This window comes from Molossus molossus, unplaced genomic scaffold, assembly GCF_014108415.1.
Source record: "Molossus molossus isolate mMolMol1 unplaced genomic scaffold, mMolMol1.p scaffold_m16_p_19, whole genome shotgun sequence".
Taxonomy (NCBI): Eukaryota; Metazoa; Chordata; class Mammalia; order Chiroptera; family Molossidae; genus Molossus; species Molossus molossus.
In genome coordinates, this window is record NW_023425354.1 from 18,016,661 (window position 1) to 18,036,831 (window position 20,171).

The 20,171-nt window shown below is 38.2% G+C and overlaps 1 protein-coding gene across 2 annotated transcripts in view; it reads left to right on the forward strand.

Annotated features, from left to right (window-relative positions):
* Positions 1-20,171, forward strand: part of AATF (apoptosis antagonizing transcription factor) — a 102,541-nt gene that overhangs the window by 43,180 nt on the left and 39,190 nt on the right. For both annotated transcript variants that reach the window (XM_036269294.1, XM_036269295.1), the window contains exon 8: positions 1,465-1,548. In XM_036269294.1, the coding sequence (XP_036125187.1) occupies positions 1,465-1,548 (84 nt within the window). The remainder of the gene's footprint in view (positions 1-1,464; positions 1,549-20,171) is intronic.

Sequence of the window (20,171 nt, forward strand, 5' to 3'; positions counted from 1 at the left end):
TCAATTTTAAAGTAGCTTCTTTAGAAATGTCAATATTAAAGCAAGTGTATTCTTTTTTTTTTTTTTCCCTTTATTGATTTTTAGAGAGAGGGGAAGGGAGAGGGAGAGAGAGCTAGAAACATCAATGAGAGAGAACATTGATTGGCCGCCTCCTGCATGCCCCACACTGGGGATCGGGCCCACAACCCGGGCATGTGCCCTGATCGGGAATTGAACTGGTAACCTCTGGTGCATGGGTCAATGCTCAACCACTGAGCCACACCGGCCGGGGCAAGTGTGTTCTTTAGGCTTTATATTTGGATGTTTGGATACTCCAGAAAAGGATCCAAAGTTGGAATAGTCAGATTATTTTTTTTTTTATCCTCACCCGTTTTTTGTTCAGATAGAGTGGGAGGGAGAGAGAGGAAGAGGGAGAGAGAGAAACATCGATGTGAAAGGGACACATTGAGTAGCTGCCACCCACATGACCAACCAGGGCCGGGGACAAATTGCAACCGAGGCACATGTCCTTAGCGGGAACCGAACCCCGGTCTCTCTGTACCGCAGGCCGACTCTCTAACCGCTGAGCCAAACCGGCCAGGGCTACAGTCTTTTTTTTTTTTAAGGTGCAGAAGAATTTTACATAAAAAGTAAAATTCCCCCAGTCTGAGAATTTTATTGCTCAGATTTAACCAATGTTCATAGTTGTAACAAGCTTTTGGATTATTTTCCATTCATATATATGCACATGCATACATATATGTACATATGTAAAATTGGTTGCCTTTTCTTTTAAACTAAATGGTATGGATATACATGTGTATTTAAATATATAAAATGTTATAAAGTATATATAAAATCTTACCACTTTTTAAATTTAATGTATCCTAGACATTTTTCCATATAATTTTCCCTGATGACTAGAGTATTGTATGGATATGTACTATAATTTATTCAAACAATGGGTATTTTTGTTGTCTCCAGTTTTAGAAACGGTGCTACAGGAAACATTCCTGAGTATTTATAGTTTTGTATTTGTGTGAACATATGGATAGATTTTTCGAAGTGGAAATATTAAATCAAAGAGAATATGCATTTTAAATCTCGATGAATGTTGCCAAATTGCCTCCAAAAAGGCTGCTTTAATTTCCAATCTCAGCAGCTGTGTTTTCCAAAAGTGAGTGTTGCCAGTTTTAGGGGTGAAAAATGGTGTCTTCTTGTTTTAATTTGCATGTATTTGAGTAGAACAAGATTAAACATATTTTCAAATGATTTTTGATTATTTGTGGTTCTTACTCTGTCAAGTGCCTATTAATGTTTTTGCCCATTTTTCAGTTGGATTGTTTTTGTTTTTTAATTTTAAGAGTTCTTTATGTCTTAAGGAAAACAGTGCTTTGACTGTTACGCACATTGTTTATTGTAGCTACATTGCTTTTATAATAACCTCAATGATATTCACTTTTTCCTTTCTTCTTATTGATATAGGAGATCCTCCCTCAAGCCCCTGCCAATGCCCACCTGAAGGACTTGGATGAAGAAATCTTTGATGATGATGACTTTTACCACCAGGTATGATTTTTACACTCTTTGTTATAAATCAGGTTCTAGTATTTTAAAACAGCTGATAGATTTTTTTGATCAAAAGATAGCTTACTTTGGGGATAGAGTCACACAGGGAGTTAAAACTATCTGTATTCAAAATTGACTTAATGTGTAGTTCTGGATCTGTTGCTTTCCTTCTGTCTTATGTTTTTCTATTTGAAATAAAAAATAGCTACAGCAACTTTTTCAGTTGTTGCAGCATGCAGATTATCTGTAAAATAGTCTCCACTTCTTTGAGTTAGGTCAATTATTTCTTAGCTGTTTTTGATAATGTTAATGGAGGAATTTTTGTTAGTTATTTAGTTTTCGTCCTATTAGTATTATATCAGGATATGGAGCTAAAGGACTGGGATCCCAGAATTCTTCAATTGCACTTCTGGTTCTATTACCTATAAAGTCTCTTGTCTTTATTTTTGTGCCTGTTCAAATCAGTTAAGTATGTATTGAGATTGCTACTGTTGATTATAATAATATTGTAGTGCTTTGAAAACAGAAGAATTGGCAGAAGTTGAAATATGATTTCGTTCTCAATACTATCTCTCTACAAACATCCCCCAGTTCTTTCCCTGACATTATTATCTCTTGGCATTGCTCTTTTTTAATGATGCTAGTGAATATTAAGGTAGACTAAACATTTGAGCTATTCTAAAGAACTAAAATAATTTCCTATAATGCTAGGTCTCTTGATAAGTTATACCTCTTAATGAAATGTGCTTTAGGAGGTACCTTTTCTAGCTCCAGAGAATTGAGGATGTTGGTCAGCAGCGATACACTAGTTTTTTGTTGAACCATTATTTATCAAGATAATTTTTTTCTTCTGCTGAATTTTCAGTGTGTTAACTTTTGCCAAAGATTTTGCAACTGCTTTTTGAAGGTTTAGCTGTGATGACTGTATTATGTACATGGAATAGGAAGGAAGGAACTTAGGAAAACTGTACTGTGAACCCAGGAGAACAAGTGATTTTTTTTATTGCAGATACCTCTGCTTTTGCCCTAAAAAAGAAAAAGAAACTTTCTGTTAATCTTTCTATTCACTCTGTGATGTTCAATAAAATTATTACCATAGTGAGTCTTAAAAGTAATGAGAGGGAAGAGAATTGGTGGGGCCTCACGTGTTCCTAGTCAGAGGTCCTGATTCTTTTTTTTTTTTTTTCTTCTCTTATATCTATTTGTCAGAAGAGTAGAGAACTCTGTTTTGTTCTAGAATGACTTAGGAAGTACATGATATAGGATATTAATGGTGTATAATTATGTGAGATCATGGGAGATGATCAAAAATGTTCCAGTCTTCATTAATTGAAGTGTACGTTATTCAATGGAAAGTGTATCATAAATTAAATAGGCTTAATAAAATAAACTGAAATTTCTGGGGAGAATCTGCCTCCACAGTCAATCCTTTGTCTATCTGAATGATTATTAGTATTTTTTTTTTTTGGCCTGGAGGTCTGTTTAAAAAGAAATAGCATTACTTGATTGGCCCTTCATCTCAATTAATAATTTTTAACTTCGGTAAATTCTGATTTCAGAGTTATGACTAGTCACATCTTAGCTTTTCCCCTTGCCGGTTAATTGGGGTGCTGGGGTTAATCTAAATTAAAACTTAAACTAATAGAGGTCAGCAAGGCAGCTGAAACACCTGAGTGAAACAAATGGGACTGCCAGGCGCAACTTTATCTTGGCTGTTTCCCAAGAGGGAAGTGGCAGCAAATTGGAGTTGTTTCAGCCTTCTGTAAAGGTGAATGATGGGTGACACTTGTTAATGTACAGTATCTCCGGAAGCATTCCAGATTGCTTTGCTGCTGTACCAACTGCTGCCATCCATGCAATCAGTAGGAACTGGACCAGTTGCCAACATCTGGCAGCACAGCAAGGAATGGGTGCAAGTCTTGAAACCCCGCAGATTCTAAATATGGTGCTTAGAACTGTGCAGGCTTTAATCACTTACCACTGTTTGGCAGCAGGCTACGACAGCTTATCCTAGCCTCGTACATCACATCCCGACATCTGCTGAGCCGCAAGGCAGCTGCACATTCATTTTCTTTTCTTGCCTTTTCTCTTTGCCTCCTATTCCTCCTCTTTTCACTTTCCCCCTCCTCCCTTCGGTTTTCCTCCCCCTCCCCAATATGCTTCTTGGAAGAGATGATCTGTAAAGATTACTGCTTCATTGTGTGCAAGTAATTGTGGTGATGCCAGACCCTTGACAGACACAACGTAGCACCTGTTCTGCTGACCTGGTTAATTTCTTCTGTTGAGTGGGATTTGCCAGAGATTGGAGCTGAAGCCAATTCGATGATAAGGCTAAAGAAAATGGCTGTATGTTTTCTGTCACCTCCCAATTAAATTGGCTTCATAAAGTGCTTTCCTTTATTTGTCAGGGTAGTAAGCCTGAGCTAAGTGTTGCATTCAGAAGTGGTACAATGTATTATAATGGGCTTGTGAGTTTTCATTTGCGTTTTTCTTTATGTGGTCATATGGAAAAGCAGGGTGGTGAATATAATACATTTCGCCTTTTTTTTTTTTTTTAACCGTACTTGAAGCCAGACTCTTTGGGTCTATGTTTTGTAAGGAAGAGATTATAGCCACATTGAATTTTAATGTTTCATTGTAGGGGTTTAAAAGCTTACTTGGTTAATTCAGGTGTCAAAAGGCTGTGTAAATGCCCTAACTACTGAGAATAATGTTTGGGGTCAGAACACCCAACACACACACACACTCACTCACTCTCTGTTTCATAATGGGCCTTAAGTTATACAACTTTACAAATATGTCTCTATTATTTAATAAAGGTACATACATAAAAATATCTGAAGAGTATCTGATAACATAAGTAATTACATCATTTTTAAGCTGAAAAGAACCTTACAAGAAACTAATTCCTTGAAAAGTTAAGTAACTTCCTGAAAGTTATATAGTAAATAGCAACTCTAGTACTTGATCTTAAGACTTCTTAGACTAAATTCTATTCTTTCCATACCTTTATTTCTTAAATATTTCATCCTTGAGCCATAAAAAGACTTCACTATAGTATTACAGTTTTCAGTTTGTGAATAAATAAGCTTCATTTTCTTAGAACTGGAAGAAATATTATGTGTGTTAGAAAGTAATGTCTTTTGCTTAAAAGGGAAATGATTTATTGAACTGTTGTTTCTTAACAATTCTAAAGAAAAAATTAGCTTTATAGTCGTGATACTGGTTTGTGTGGGAACCAGAATTGCTGAAAGCTTGAAGTATACACAGTGGTGAAGATTTTATCAGGGAAACTCTTCACCTGCTGACTCCCAAATGGAATTAGTTTGCATTTGGTCTCTTTATTGTCAAAGCTCATCCCGGAAGACGATCTCACAAAACGTGAAGGTTGTAGATGGCCGTGAAGGATGAGTCATTCAGAAATGTTTTCAGTATCTATTTTTCATTTTCATGATCCTATATGCTACTTTTTTAACATTAAATTTTTTTAAAGATGTGTTGTCTAGATCACCATTTAAGGTTGCCTTTTTTTTTTTTTTTTCCAATTTACTTTTTTAAACCATCAGTTGATCTTGGACTTGATGAGCCTGAGTTCTTAAAGAGTTGAGGAAGGGCTAACATTTACTGAACACTAGTTATGTGCCAGCTCCTGGGCTAATTAGATAGGTATTTGACATATATCTTTATTTAATCCTCATAAGATTTTTCATATTGAGATATGACTGTACTTAGCAGCAACCTATGGAAAGTGACTGGTTGGGACTTCTCATAGCTGAGACTTCAAACTAGTTTCTTGTCATCTCATGAGGTATTTTATTCTGAGAGGCCTAATTGAGCTTAGATATTGACAGATCGATACCTGGATTTCTAAGAGTTCATTAGGGTTTTGTATATTGCTTCTAGCTGTGTTTAGTTTTGATCTGGTTTGTCATGTCACTTTGAATTTAACCAGGAGTATCTGGAGAAAGGCATAATAGATCTTGCACCTTTAATGACCACTTTGATAGGTTAAATTTCTCCCTTCATTTGCCATCAGGATATGTCTATAACTGACCTTGCCACTTGCTGGATTTTTGTATCCAAGACATTTGATAATGCCATAAACAAGTAATTACTGCCCTGGACTGTTTGGCACAGCTGTAAGAGTGTTGGCCTGAGAACCAAAGGGTCACAGGTTCGATTCCCAGTCAAGGGAATGTACCTGGGCTGCAGGTTCGACCAGGGCCATGTGGGAGGCAACCAATCGATGTTTCTCTCTCTCTATCTCTCTCTCTCCCTTCCTCCCTTCCACTCTATCTAAAAATCAATGGAAAAATATTCTCAGGTGAGGATTAACAAAAAAAAATTTTTTTAATTAAAAAAAAAGTACTGATTTGGCAAACTATTAAAAATAGATAATCCTAAGAAATAGAGAACAGGTAAACTTTCTGATAAGATGGTTTACCTTAATTAAATTGGTGAGTGATTAATATGGACAGTTGGTGTGGTTGGTGGCTTTAATTGTATGCATTTAGATCTTAGTGCGAATAAGAGATGTCTGAAGCCATTCCTCTGGTTAATGATAATACAATGGGACATTCTAACTTTTGGCATGTGTCTTTCCAGTGGTTCAGTTGATGGTTAATAATATGTTTTTAGTTTGATCTGAACCTGCTCCTTTTAATTTTTTTTTTTTTTAATCCTCACCCGAGGATATTTTTCCATCTATTTTCAGACAGAGTGGTAAAGAGAGAGAAACATCGATATGAGAGAAACACATTGATTGGTTGACTCCTGCACGACCCTGACCAGGGCCACAACCAAGGTACGTGCCCTTGACTGGAATTGAACCAGTGACTCTTTGGTCCACGGGCTGACGCTTTAACCACTGAGCCAAACCAGTCAGGGTGAATCTGCTCCTTTTTTTTTTTTTTTTTGTTTAATTCTCACCTGAGGATATTTTTCCATTTTTGTTAGATGGAGTGGGAGGGAGAGAAAGGAAGAGAGGGAGAGAGAGAAACAGATGTGAAAGGGACACATAGAGTGGCTGCCTCCTGCACAACCCCAATTGGGCTGGGGACAAACTGTAACTGAGGTACATGCCCTTAGTGGGAACCAAACCTGGGTCTCTCTGGACCACGGGCCGATGCTCTAACCACTGAGAAACCGGCCAGGGCTGAACCTCCTCCTTTTAATTAGTTGTTGAAAAACTGATACCTTTGTTCAGAGTAGTATTTCCTTTTTAGTTTTACCTTAAAATGTTGCTATTTGAGCCCTGGCCGGTTTGGCTCAGCGGTTAGAGCGTCGGCCTGCGGTCCCGAGAGACCCGGGTTCGGTTCCCGCTAAGGGCACGTACCTCGGTTGCAGTTTGTCCCTGGCTCTGGTTGGTCGTGCGGGTGGCAGCCACTCGATGTGTCCCTTCACGTCGATGTTTCTCTCTCTCTCTCTTCCTCTCTCTCCCTCCCACTCTATCTGAACAAAAAATGTCCTCGGGTGAGGATAAAAAAAACAAACAAACAAACAAAATGTTGCTATTTGAAATGTGCATAGTGTTCCTTAAAAGTTTGATAAAACTTATTACATATAGACCTTTATGGTGATTTTAGAGGAGACATACAAATGAAGTACATACATTTGAAAATTAAAATTATGGTTAAAGATATAGTAGAGAATTAATCAGGTTTCTTGAGGTATAGTAAAGGTGTTAAAAAACAACAAACAAACCAAATACCAATATCAAATTAAACCTTAGTTTTATTTTTTAAAATCTGTTTTTATTTATTTATTTTTATTTATTTATTTTAATCCTCACTCGAGGACATTTTTCCATTTTTTGTTCAGATAGAGTGGGGAGGGAGAGAGAGAGAAAAAAACATCGATGTGAAAGGGACACATCGAGGGTTGCCTCCTGCACAACCCCAACTAGGGCTGGGGACAAACTGCAACCGAGGTACGTGCCCTTAGCGGGAACCGAACCCAGGTCTCTCTGGACCGCAGGCCGATGCTCTACCGCTTAGCCAAACCAGCCAGGGCTTTTTAAAAAATGTTTTTATTTTATTTTTTAGATAGAGAGGAAGGGAGTGAGAGGTAGAAACATCAATGTGAGAAAGAAACATCAATTGGCTGTCTCCTGCATGTCCCCCCTGGGGATCAAGCCCGCAACCCTGGCATGTGTCCTGACTGGAAATCAAACCAGGACCTCTAAGTTCATGGGATGACACTCAATCCACTTAGCCACGCTGGCTGGGCTAAACCCCAGTTTTAATAATTACATGATTATTTTGTATACTATGTGTACGAATTTTGAGATATATTCTGGCTTCTGTGCTGCCATTATCTCTCTGTCAGTGTTTAGATCCAAATATGACATTCAAATTGGCATTTGGTTCCTAGTGTGGGCTTACTGTTGTGGAGGCTGCACAGAACAGGAGGCCAAAAGCCACATATTAAATGCAAGGTCCAGAAATTTAATGAAAACAGCAGCATCAAGGGAAGGTACACACGACTGGCCCTCATTTCTTTCAGTTTCCTTCCTTTAAAAAACATCGGAGCATGACCTCAGTACTACTACCTCATTTAATCAAAGGTACAGCTTCAGAACAAAGCCTAAAACAGTAGATTTTAGGAGCCAGCTAGGAAAGAGATAAGAATTGGCTTAGAATGATTGAAGAAACATTTCAAACGCAAATGGTCATGGGAGTTTACTAAGCAAATATGTGGCCAAAACTGTGTTTTCTGTATAAATAAGCACAGTGTCAGCTGGCTGGATGTAAGTTAAATACTGGATTCTTGTAGTATTTTAGAATTTGACACCCCTCGAAAAATGAGGAACACTACTGTTCACCAAAGTAAGCATGACGTCTTCTTATTAAATCATATTCAATGTATAGCTCCTGTAAAGTAAATTATAGGGATGACGTTTTAGCATAGTAAGAAGTTAATGAGCATCTTTAAAAAGGTGTGTGTATTGTGGATCTAGAATAGAACATAATTGCTGTAAAGTTAGATAGCATCTTTGAAGACCATCAAGTCCAAACTGTCTTTTTTACAAATGGGAACCTAGAGGAGGTAAGTGACTAGTGTAGGATCACTCCATTTAGTGAGTTAGGACATGGAAGCCCACGTACTCTTGCTCCCAGTTTGATATTCTTTCTGACACATTATTCTGCCTTTTGATCTGACACATTTAAAAATCCACGTGAGAGTTTCTTTTTCAGATTAATATCTGTTTAGGATATTGGAGATCCAGTGTATCCATTTGCACTCTGACAAGACACATGTATCACTTTTGTGCAATTATGAACTTCATTCAATTAACATTTATTATACCAGATGCTAGGCTTATAAAGACTAATAAGACAAAATCAGTGCCCAAGGAATTTGTGTCATCTAACAAGAGTAGGTTCTCTGCAGTTCTATATAGTCATATAGCTCCTCTTTAAGAGTATGACTTTATTAAAATGTAAGTGGAGAAAATAAGTGATGAAAGAGAGCAGTCAGGTCCTTGATATAAAAACATACATGCAGTTCTCTAGTGTTGTATTATAACAAATATGCCTCAAGCATTTATTAGCATACTGGTATTTCCCTCAACATACACCTGATCTAATTCCTAGTCATTTCTTCATAACCTCTAAAAGGCCCTATGAGATGCTATTAGATATAAACTCAGGTTACTATAAATTCCTTCTTTTCCAAGAATGCAGTAGAAGACAGATTGAGATACCAGTATCTACTGATACTTATTTCAGGTTAGAAAAGCCTTTGGATATTTGAGGGTTCATTGGCTATGGCCTACTACTTTATTGTATTTCTGTAATAAAAAATTAAGGAGAAGAAAAGCCTTCAGATTTCTTCCTTCCAGTCATTCATTCAACAAATATTTTAATACCTACTACGTATTTATTGAATAACTACTGTTTTAGGCTGTGCCGTTTAATACTGTAGTCACTAGCCACATATAGCTATTTACATTTAAAATAATTAAAATAGGATAGAGTTAAAATTTCAGCTCCTGAGTCATACTAGTCCCATTTCAGGTGCTAAGTAGCCACATGTGCTAGTAGTGGTTATGTTGGACAGTGCAAATATAGAACGTTTCCATCATCACAAGGTTGGAGCTATGTTAGGGGCTGGAACAAAGCAAAGTCTTATGAGTTGTATTCTAGCTTACAGATAGGGTGAAATTCAGAATACATTATGCCACTGCAGTAGAAAATGATAAAGCTGGATATAGGTGAAGTGAGTACTAGATTAAAAATAGGATGGTTACTGTTTTTATATAGGATGTTCAGGGGATTAGGTGATATTTGAGCAGAAACCTAAAGGAAGTGAACAGTAGAGCCATGCAGGTGTCTGGGGGAGTAAGGTGGGGGACAAAGGGAATGGCAAGTGCAAAGGCTCTGAGGCACATCAGCGGCTAGCATGCTTTAGGAAAATCATGGAGGCTGGTGTCACTGAGGTGGAGTAGGCAAGAGTGATAGGAGAGGAGATCAGAGAAGTAGAGGGAGGCCAGGTCCTGAAGGATCTTGTAGGCCACTGTAGGACATTTTGGCTTTTACTGAGATGGGCAACCACTAGAGGGTTTTAAAGAGAGGAGTAACATGATTAGTAATGTTTTATTTTATTCTTTTACTTTATTTATTTTCCACCACCATTTATCCCCTCTATGCTCTCTCCCACCTTCACCCACCACCTTACCCCCCACAATCATCACACTATTGTCCATGTCCATGAGTTCTCTCTCTCTCTCTCTCTCTCTTTTTCTCAATTCCTCCACCCCTACTCTCAACCACCCCTCCCCCCAAACTGTCTGCTTGCTCTCTATGAGTCTGTCTCTATTTTGCTTGGTAGCTCAGTTTGTTCATTAAATTCCACATATGAGGGAAATCATATGATGGCTGTGTTGAGAATAAACTCTAGGGAGGTAAGGTGACAAACAGGAAAACACTTAGGTGACTCTAGAGATAATTCAGGCACGAGATGGTGAGAGCTGGGACTAGACTGGTTGTAGAGGGAGTGCTGAGAAGTGCTTGAATTCTGGATCTATGTTGAAGGTTGAACTGACAGGATTTGCATGTGCTATATGGAAAGAAAGGAGTCCATGGTGACTTGAAAGTTTTTGGTGTGAGCAATTGGAAGAATGAAGTTAAGATTTATTGAGCCCTGGCCGGTTTTGCTCAGCGGTTAGAGCGTTGGCCTGCGGTCCAGAGAGACCCGGGTTTGGTTCCTGCTAAGGGCATGTACCTCGGTTGCAGTTTGTCCCCGGCCCTGGTTGGGTCGTGTGGCTGGCAGCCACTCGATGTGTCTCTTTCATGTTGATGTTTCTCTCTCTCTTTCTCTTCCTCTCTCTCCCTCCCGCTCCGTCTGAATAAAAAGAAATGGAGAAATGTCCTCGGGTGAGGATAAAGAAAGAAAAAAAAGAAAGAAAGATTTATTGAGATGGGGAAAAACTGAGAGAAGCTACTTTGGAGGAGAAATCTGGAACTCAGTTTTGGTTACATTAAGGTCTCCTTCCCGCATGGACCTGTGTTAGCTTTAATTATTTTGATTCCAATAATTGGTTATATTAATTATGGGATACCTCTAAAGCATTTATATGGAGTTATTGAAGAGAATTACTATGTAATTTTGAAGTTCAGGGTATGGTCAGGGATAAAGGTCTGAATCTGAAAGACATCAGCATATAGATTATATTTAATACCATGAGACGGAATGAGATCACCTAGGGAATGAAGGCAGAGAGAAAGAGAAGAGATTCAAAGCCTGAATCTTGGGACATTCAAACAATTAGCAGTTGGGGAGATGAAGAGGAACCAGCAAAGGAGATTGAGAAGGAGCAATCAGTGAGAAAGGAGAGGTGAAAGGAAGAGTGATTTCCTAGGTTCCATGTATAAGTGTTTCAAGAAGGAGGGAATCTAGTTTTCCCAAAGCCAGACAAAAAGATCACAAGGAAAGAAAATGACAGACCAATGAACATAGATGCAAAAATCAACAAACTACTAGCAAACTTAATCTAGCAACACATAAAAAACAATTATACACTGTGGCTAAGTGGGATTTAGCACAGGAATGTGAGGTTGGGTTAACAAATATCTATTAATGTAATATACTATATTGAAAGAATAGGACAAAACCACCATCAGTAGATGCAGAAAAAACATTTAACATCCTTTCATGATAAAAACTCAACAAACAAGGGACAGAAGGGAACTTCCTAACATCCTTCTCAGTGGTGAAAGACTGCCTGCTTTCCCCTAAGACTGGGACCAAGGCAAACATATCCGCTTTTGCCACCACTATTCACTGTTGTACTTGGAGATTCTAACCAGGGTAGTTAAACAAGATAAAAAAAATAAAAGGCATCCACATTGGAAAGACAAAGGTAAAACTTTCTCTTATTTGCAGATGGTATGATCCTATATATAGAAAATCCCTCCAAAAGCGACCAAAAATAAGTTCAGTACTACCTTGGCATTTTCTTTAGCCAGTTCAGCTGTGTGGATGCAGGTACTGAGATTTAACATCGTTTGTGGTAAGTTCTGAAAACAACTTTGTTTGTTTTGGTTTGGGAAAACAAACCATTGTGGTGGCAACATCTGATCTGAATGGTCATGAAGCTTATATAACCCTTATATAACCCTATAAGGCTTTATTTATTCCACTTAGTGGGCATTGTCAAGTATTTTGCTATAGAAATACTAATATGTTTGACTTTGGGGTGCTGCCACAGGCTCTGCTGGGGCATTCATGATGTATCCTAAAAATTCTGAATTCCAAGACACATCAATCCCCAAGGGATTGTGGATCTGTATGACAAAGGGACAAGCATGCAAGGGAGTTAAGGATGTATACTAGGAGTGATTACCCTGATGGACTATGAGATTGCATCCACCTGAGTAAGGAGGGAAGTGAACACGTGAGGAGAGGACCAGGGATGCTGAAAAGGTAGCAGAATCAATGCGTTATTGATCCTGGTGGGGCTGAAGAATTATTGGAGTCTGAATGCTAGAAAGACAGGCTGAGGTTTGTTTCAGCTGGGCTTTTAGTCCTTAAAGGACATAATTACAGAATACAAGTTAGTACTACCCTTTCAGTTTCTTTCTTGTGAATCCTTTTTGGTAAAATTGTCTGTGGTTCTGAATGATCTCCTCTTTATTCTTTTAATACAAATTATATTATTGTATGGAGCCATTAAAAGAAATGTTGCCAAAGAATGCCCAGAAATAGCCCTTGTTTGAGCTGGTATCCCAAAGAATATATAACCCCTCTCCCCACCTTTGTTATGGATAGAAGAAGGAAAAAAAAAACAAAAAAAACGTACCAGGACATCTATCTGGTGACGAGGGGACAGAATACTGAAAATGGAACCTGTTGGAAATTCTAAAAAGTAGCACTTTCTGTACATTGTTACTTTTGGTATGGATTGGGATGAATGGCTTCATGCAGTCACTTAGTCCTTGTAAAATTCATTTTATTCGTAGGAAAAAGAAAGGAGAAGCAAATTGGCAGAAAGAAATTCCTTAGCATTCTCATTGCCCAACTCTTACTCTGTCTTCACACATCAGATCCTAATACTGATAGTGATTTACTTACACTTCTAGTTAATAATTAGACATTGGGAGACACTGTATGTCATTCCTAATGGAATATATGAGGTCTGATGAGAAAGTTTTCTGTTTTGACTAATAAATTTTAACTCAAATGGCCCAGCCTAGTGAAATATTATAGCCTTTGAAATATTTTAGAACTTGGACTGAGAAAAGTGCTACTTTATTCAGTGAATGGATTTATCATCCCTTCCAAACCACAGGCCTTAGCTCTAGCTTCAGAGGGGAGGCTGAATCAGACAGTGGAAAAACTAATCAAATCCTTAAAGACCAAGGGCAGTGAGGCAGTTAGACTGACTTTTTCAGTGGTAGCCTCTAGCTATACATTTTCTTATTTTAGTAAGCAAAGGTGCGCTATTTGTAACTTCAGTATTAAGATACATGTCCATTTTATTCACACATCCCAATTTCCTTTCATTCTTTCCTATATTATTTTTCTTGTAAATATTGTACTTGCCATTGCAAAAGTTGGATGCTTTCCGTCCTTGATCACAAGATCTAGAAGACTGCTTGCTACTTAACTCTTTCATTTTAGAAATATTATCGAATAATCATTATGTGCAGGACAGTATACAGAGTTCTGTGGGAGGTAAGAATTTGAATCAGACTGTACCCTGCCCTCAAGAAGCTTACAGCCAAACAAAAGAGATGACAGAAACATAAACAACCAGAAGGCTTGGCGGGGAGGTATTAAAGAATTCAGAAGAGGGAGAAATTAATAACAGTTGATGAGAATTAGAGAATGCTGTAGGAAGAGGAGATAGCATTTAATCTAGGTTTTCAAAGAAGGTAGATAGGATTTTAGATAGGATGAGATTGAGAGGGAGAGCTTCTAGGTCCAGGGAATTATGTCATCAGAGTATGGTGGGGGTAGTAGCAGATCATGGAAAGGGAATAGCAGTTAGTTGTTCAAATAGAATAAATGGTAATGGAGAAGATCACTTTTGCTCCAATTGATCATGGTTTAGTTTGGGAAAGTCCTGCAAATAATAGCATACTTTTCAAGTATTAACTTAATATTTTTGTGAATTTTCTATGCTTTTTATATTTTTCTTCTTTCCATTCTATGTTTCCTTCATTTCATATCTTATTTATCTACTATTGAAAATCAGTAGAAAGGAAAATTGAATTATTATTATTTTTTTTTATCCTCACCCAAGGACATTTTTCCATTTTTTTTGTTCAGATAGAGCGGGAGGGAGAGAAAGGAAGAGAGAGAGAGAGAGAATCATCGATGTGAAAGGCACACATCGAGTGGCTGCCACCCGCACGACCAACCAGGGCCGGGGACAAACTGCAACCGAGGTACGTGCCCTTAGTGGGAACCAAACCCGGGTCTCTCTGTACCGCAGGCCGACGCTCCAACCGCTGAGCCAAACCGGCCAGGGCGGAAAATTGAATTATTGCATTTGTTCACTGTTAGCTGCTAGGGTGATTTAGCTATGGAAGGTATTGCATTTTGTCCTAGATGGTGTTTTGGGATTATGAATATTGTTATCTGATATTGACAGTATTTCTATTTATCAAATACTTAACATTTTGTTAAATGCTTCACTTTTATCATCTTTTAAAATCTCAAGTCAACTTCATGAGATACAATTATTACCACTTTATGGGTGAGGAAACTCAATCACAGACAGGGGAAATAACTTGTCCCAAATTACACAGCTAGTAAGGAGCATAGCTGGAATTCAAAACCCAGATACTGTATGCTAGACTCCAAAGCCACAACATTATTCCGACTCGTTGGCAGATACTCAGATTTATATTAAACTGTGCAGCACACATATGCATGTAATTGAAAACTCCTATCTAGAAGCATTAGATCTTAGGAAATGAGAGATGGAAACCTGTGACTGTGATTTGACAAACCTATCTCATAGATAAAATATATTTAAATAGAAAACACTATATTAAAATTAATGGAGATCTTTATTACAAAAATGTCAAGACACCTTTCTTGCAGTGAAAGGACCAACTCAAACATTCTACAAAAGGGCCCCAAAATGATCTCACATCAATGTTTTTCTCTCTCCCCCTCCCTTCCTCTCTCTCTAAAAATCAATAAAAAATATTTTTTTAAAAGAGGAATGAAGTACTGACATGCTACAATATGGATAAACCTTGAAAACATGTTAAGTGAAAGAAGCCAGTCATCAAAAGCCATATATTGTATGATCCCATTTATATGAAATGTTCAGAATGGCATATCATACAGACAGAAAGATTAGTGCTTGCTTAAGTCCAGGGGATATGTGGCTGGGGTATACTGGGGATGACAGCTCATAGGCATGGGGTAGGGATGAAAATGTACAAAAATTAAATGTGGTGATGATTGCATAACTGAATTTACTAAAATACACTACATTATATAAATTTTGAATGGATGAATTGTAGGTGAATTATATCTCAGCTGTTAACAATTATTTGAACTTCATCTGCAACAAATCAAAATAAATGTCATTGGTACTATTTTCTAGTGTGTTGTCATGTTTAGAAAACAGAAAAATATTCCTAAGAGTTTTAATCAGTATTTCCTCAATCCCCCTTCCCTTTTTTTCTCCTGTAGGAAATGTAAAATTTCTCAGTGTGAATTTGCAGACTGGGAAGATTTTTCAGAAACATCTATACTCTTTTTCTCTGGGCATTGCTAAATTAATACTGACAAATTCTTCTTCTTGGGTTCTCCATTTCCTAAAAAATGTTACAATTCTAAGGTGCTAAGAAGACCCAGAAGACAAAGTTTCCATACTTTATTTTCCTAATTACTTGCATTTGTTTGTTTGTTTGTTTGTTTATTGATATAAGGGAGAGGGAAAGAGAGAGATAGAAACATCGATCAGAAAGAACATCAATTGGCCGCCTCCTACATGCCCTCCACTGGGGATCAGGCCTACAACCTGGGCATGTGCCCCGCCCTATGGGGAACTGAACTGATGATCTCTTGGTGCATGGGTTGATGCTCAAGCACTGAGCCACACCAACCAGGCATTACTTGCATATTTAAAATAATATATCCTACTGTTGAATAATCGATTTTAGTCATTTATTAAATCATCTTTTTTTTATTTTTTTCCTCTATTGATTTTAGAGAGAGAGGAAGTGAGAGGGAGAGAGAGAGAGAAACGTCAATGAGCGAGACCATTGATTGGCCGCCTCCTCCATGCCCCTCACTGGGGATCAGGCCCACCACCTGGGCATGTGTCCTGACCAGGAATCGAACTGGTGGCCTCTTGGTGCATGGGTCGACGCTCAACCACTGAGCCACACTGGCTGGACTCAAATCATCTCTTGACTTTTAGTAGTCAGGCCCTAGCTTTCCGATACACCCTCCCTTCACACTTCAGTTCTTTATTCCCTGGGTGCATTCCCTGGGTGCAGAGTTTTGTGAAAACAAATCAGTGTGAATTTGCAATGTTTACAATTTGAATTGTTTACAATGTTATGACTAAATAAATGTTGTTCACAAGTAATAGATTGTGATTACATTTCCTAACAAATTTGTTTTTTTCTAGAGCTAATGCTACCCATTTTTAAACAATTTGCTTAGTTATCTGTGTATCTCTTGGTATTTTTCCTCCACTTAAAATGCCTTGAGTATATAACATAACCTATCACTTTCCTCCTCTTTCTGCCTTTTCCCCTGGAGAGCTTCCTCCAGAGTTCCCTGGGCTCTGTTACTTTCTGGAACAGCTGCTCCCTGGGCCACTGCCATCTGTAGTCTGGGGACTTACCTTAGCTTCTTTCTTGAGTTAGACCTGTTTCTTAACATCTCATTCTTTTTCTTTCTTGATGTATGCTCTCATTGTACTGAAGCACATCTTCCTGTGAAGAAGTGTGTGGAAAGTAAATTGTTGAGGCCTTGCATGCGTGAAAATGTCTTTATGTAACTCTCATACTTGGTTAACACTTTGCTTGTGTATGGAATTTGAGGTTGGAAGTCGTTTTCCTCAAAAATTTGAAGGCATTGCTCAGCTGCCTTCTGGTATCTGCTATTGTTTGAGATGTCTAATCCCATTTAGATTTTCATTCCTTAATAGGTAGGGCAACTATATAATTTATTGTCAAAATTGGGACACTTGAGGTGCTTGCCTGAAAGACTAGGGCAGCAGGCATAAACCGGGATTCTCTGGGGTAAACTAGGATACACGGTCACCCTCTTTACATGTGACCTGTTTTTCTCTAATCATTTAGGATCTTCTCTTTGCTTCTAGTGTTCCACATTTCACGAGGATGTGTTTTGGGGAAGATCTTTTTTCATTCATTGTACTAGATCTTTGTAGGCTCATTCCTGTCTTTCAATTTTGGGAAATTTTCATTATTTCTTAAATAATCTTCCCCTAGCCTTTGTTAGTCAGATGTTTGACATTCTGGATTGTCTTCCTTTTTTTTTTTCTTCTCTCACAAATAAGCAAGAGGGTATTATCTTTTTACCTTTTTGTTTTAATCTAAAAGACTTTTGTACATTTATTTTCCAGTCATTCTATTGAAATTTACATTTTTCTGTTTGTGTTTAATTTCTTGTTATACTTTTCTACTTTTTCTTGGCATTTTGTTCTTATAGAAGTGATCTTTGTTCACAGCTTTGGGAGTGTTGTACATTTTCCCTCCCTCCTTCACTTCCTTCCTTCCATCTAAACCCCCCCCCCCCCCCCAGCTTTATTAAGTCCCTTTTTTCTTTTTGTTTTGGTCTATGCCTGAGGCTTTCCTCAGATGCTGGTGATCCTTAACTGTCTCTTTATACTTAAGAGGAAGGCATTCAAAAGTATTTCTGAAACTTGACCGTAGGTTTTTGGCTCCTTTATAATTGTGCTGTGAACTTATCTCTTTTGGTTGGAATATTCTCAAATGTCAGAACTTGGAAATTTTATGTTCTGGGGGGAATGGGGATCAGCCATGAAGTCTCTCCAGTAAAGACTCCTCCTCTGCTCTGCTGCCCAGGCAGTTTTATACCTGGGTCCTAGCATTCTGTGCCTGGGTGTGGGAAGGAGGCAGAAGGTCTCAGAGATGAGCACAGTGCCTTTCCCTTATACCTCATCCCAGCCTTTGGTGCCTCATCTTCTCAGCCTGAAGCTTCTGTGGCTCAGTTTTTCCAGAAAATAAAACTTCTTTTTTCCTGGTGAGAGGAGGTGATTAAGAGGGGTTAGTCGCTTGGCTGTATGGGGTAATGGAGAAGGCCCAATAGTTCTGCCCCCTCCCTTCTCCACCTTTCCTGGTAACTGCCACTCCAGAGCTCATCCTCATAGGGCTTCTGTGGTCCTAGTTAGCCCCACCCTCATCACCTTTATTCCCTCTTGGCACTTGAGTGATAACTTCCTTTTATTCTTCCATCTCCTGCCTGTCTTTGAAAAATGTATGAAAATCTGCTCTCATTAGCTCTCCCTTTCTCTTCTTTCTTATGGGTTAATAACATTTATTTTATTCCTCTACTATCTTTCAGAGGGCTTGAGAAAGGAGACGAGATAAACTTTGTTTAATCTGCCATTTTTAACTTGATTCTGGCATGCATTTTTCTAGGCAAAGTATTATACATATTGGTTAGATGCTGCATAATAGTAGCAGTGCTATTCTTCATGTATGTTGTTATGGGTTAAAGAGGTTTCTGTGGGCTGACTTGGAAACCTAACTACATTTATGATTTTCCTCTAAACTGGAGAAACAATCAAGCTTTTCTGAGTTGACTCTCTGGAGGAATTAAAACAGGCTAGAATAAAAATATTCCACACATCTCTCCATTTCCTGAATCACAGAAAATTATAAATATTGTGTCGTTGTCAAAATTAAAAGCTCCAATACTGTAACCAAAACCTGAATTTTAATGGAAAAGTTTGTTCATAAAGTTCAGCTATAAAAATTGAACTAGGAAGCAAAATTGAATTCTCCAGTAAATACCCCTAAAGCTTCTTTTTTTCCCCCTGCAACTTTTTTGAAAGCAGTTTTCCTAATTAAATTTAAGCCCAGTGATAGTGCTGGCTGTGGGAAATTGTAATAGCCCCGAGTGGGAATAGTTTACTTGTATTTACTTGCTACTTTCTTATTCCTACCTTGCACATAACAGAATCTTTTGAAATATTGGTTTGAATAAACTAGACTTAGCCAGACAGACCAAGAAAACCATCTTCCTAATCACAGATTACTAAGAAGAGCTGTGCCAGGCACTTGGGTAGTGGAAATGCAACCCAGAATATGCAAAGTCCACAGAATGCTGGAAGGTAAACTGCACCAACCTGGTGTTTGACATGCAGAGGCCACTGCAAGTGTAATGGACACACTGCAGTTGTGCTGCTCCTATTTTCAGCCTCCGGGAAGGGCATATGGGGCTTTCTTCCAGAGATCACCCCTTTTGTGCAGGGGCAGCCTTCCATGAGCACTTGTTCCCAGTGGCCGTGACAGCCCAGTCTCAAGGGATCAGAGCTGATTAGGAAAACCAGGAACGGTTGTTGTAATCTCTTATGTGGCTGGAACAAGGTAAGGGCAGTGAAATGCAGTCATTCCATTATTTTTATTTTTTACTTTTTTCTTTCTCTTCTTTTTCTCTTTCTTCTTTATCTTTTTTTTTTTTTTTTTACTAACCTCTCCCCCTTCTCCCTCCCAACCTTGCTTTTGACAGCATATTGACTAGGGACTAGAAGCCCATTTTTGCTTAGCCTTAAGGGCAGCTGTTTACAGAGTAGTAGTGTTACATAGGTTTACTGTGTCGTATGTCTGTGTAACACTGGATTTGGATCTTGTATTTAGCTGCCAGAAGTGACTGTGATGAAGTAGGAGAGATAAACTGATAGATTGGCTGCCAGAAAGGTGTTGGGAATCAATCAGATAAACAGGGTAGAGAAATAGCTTGCTGTTTTCTAGTGATAATAAACCAGTGGCCTCTGGTCCCCGCATTTTAAACATAATTGCTATAGTACTAATGTCCAAAATAAGCAAATGAAAAAAATCACAGGCGGTTCTTTAATTGCAATTGAGATATCCTTTTCCCTTTTGCAATAAATAAATATTCATCTTATATGGAAATTAATATTTTTATAAATTTTA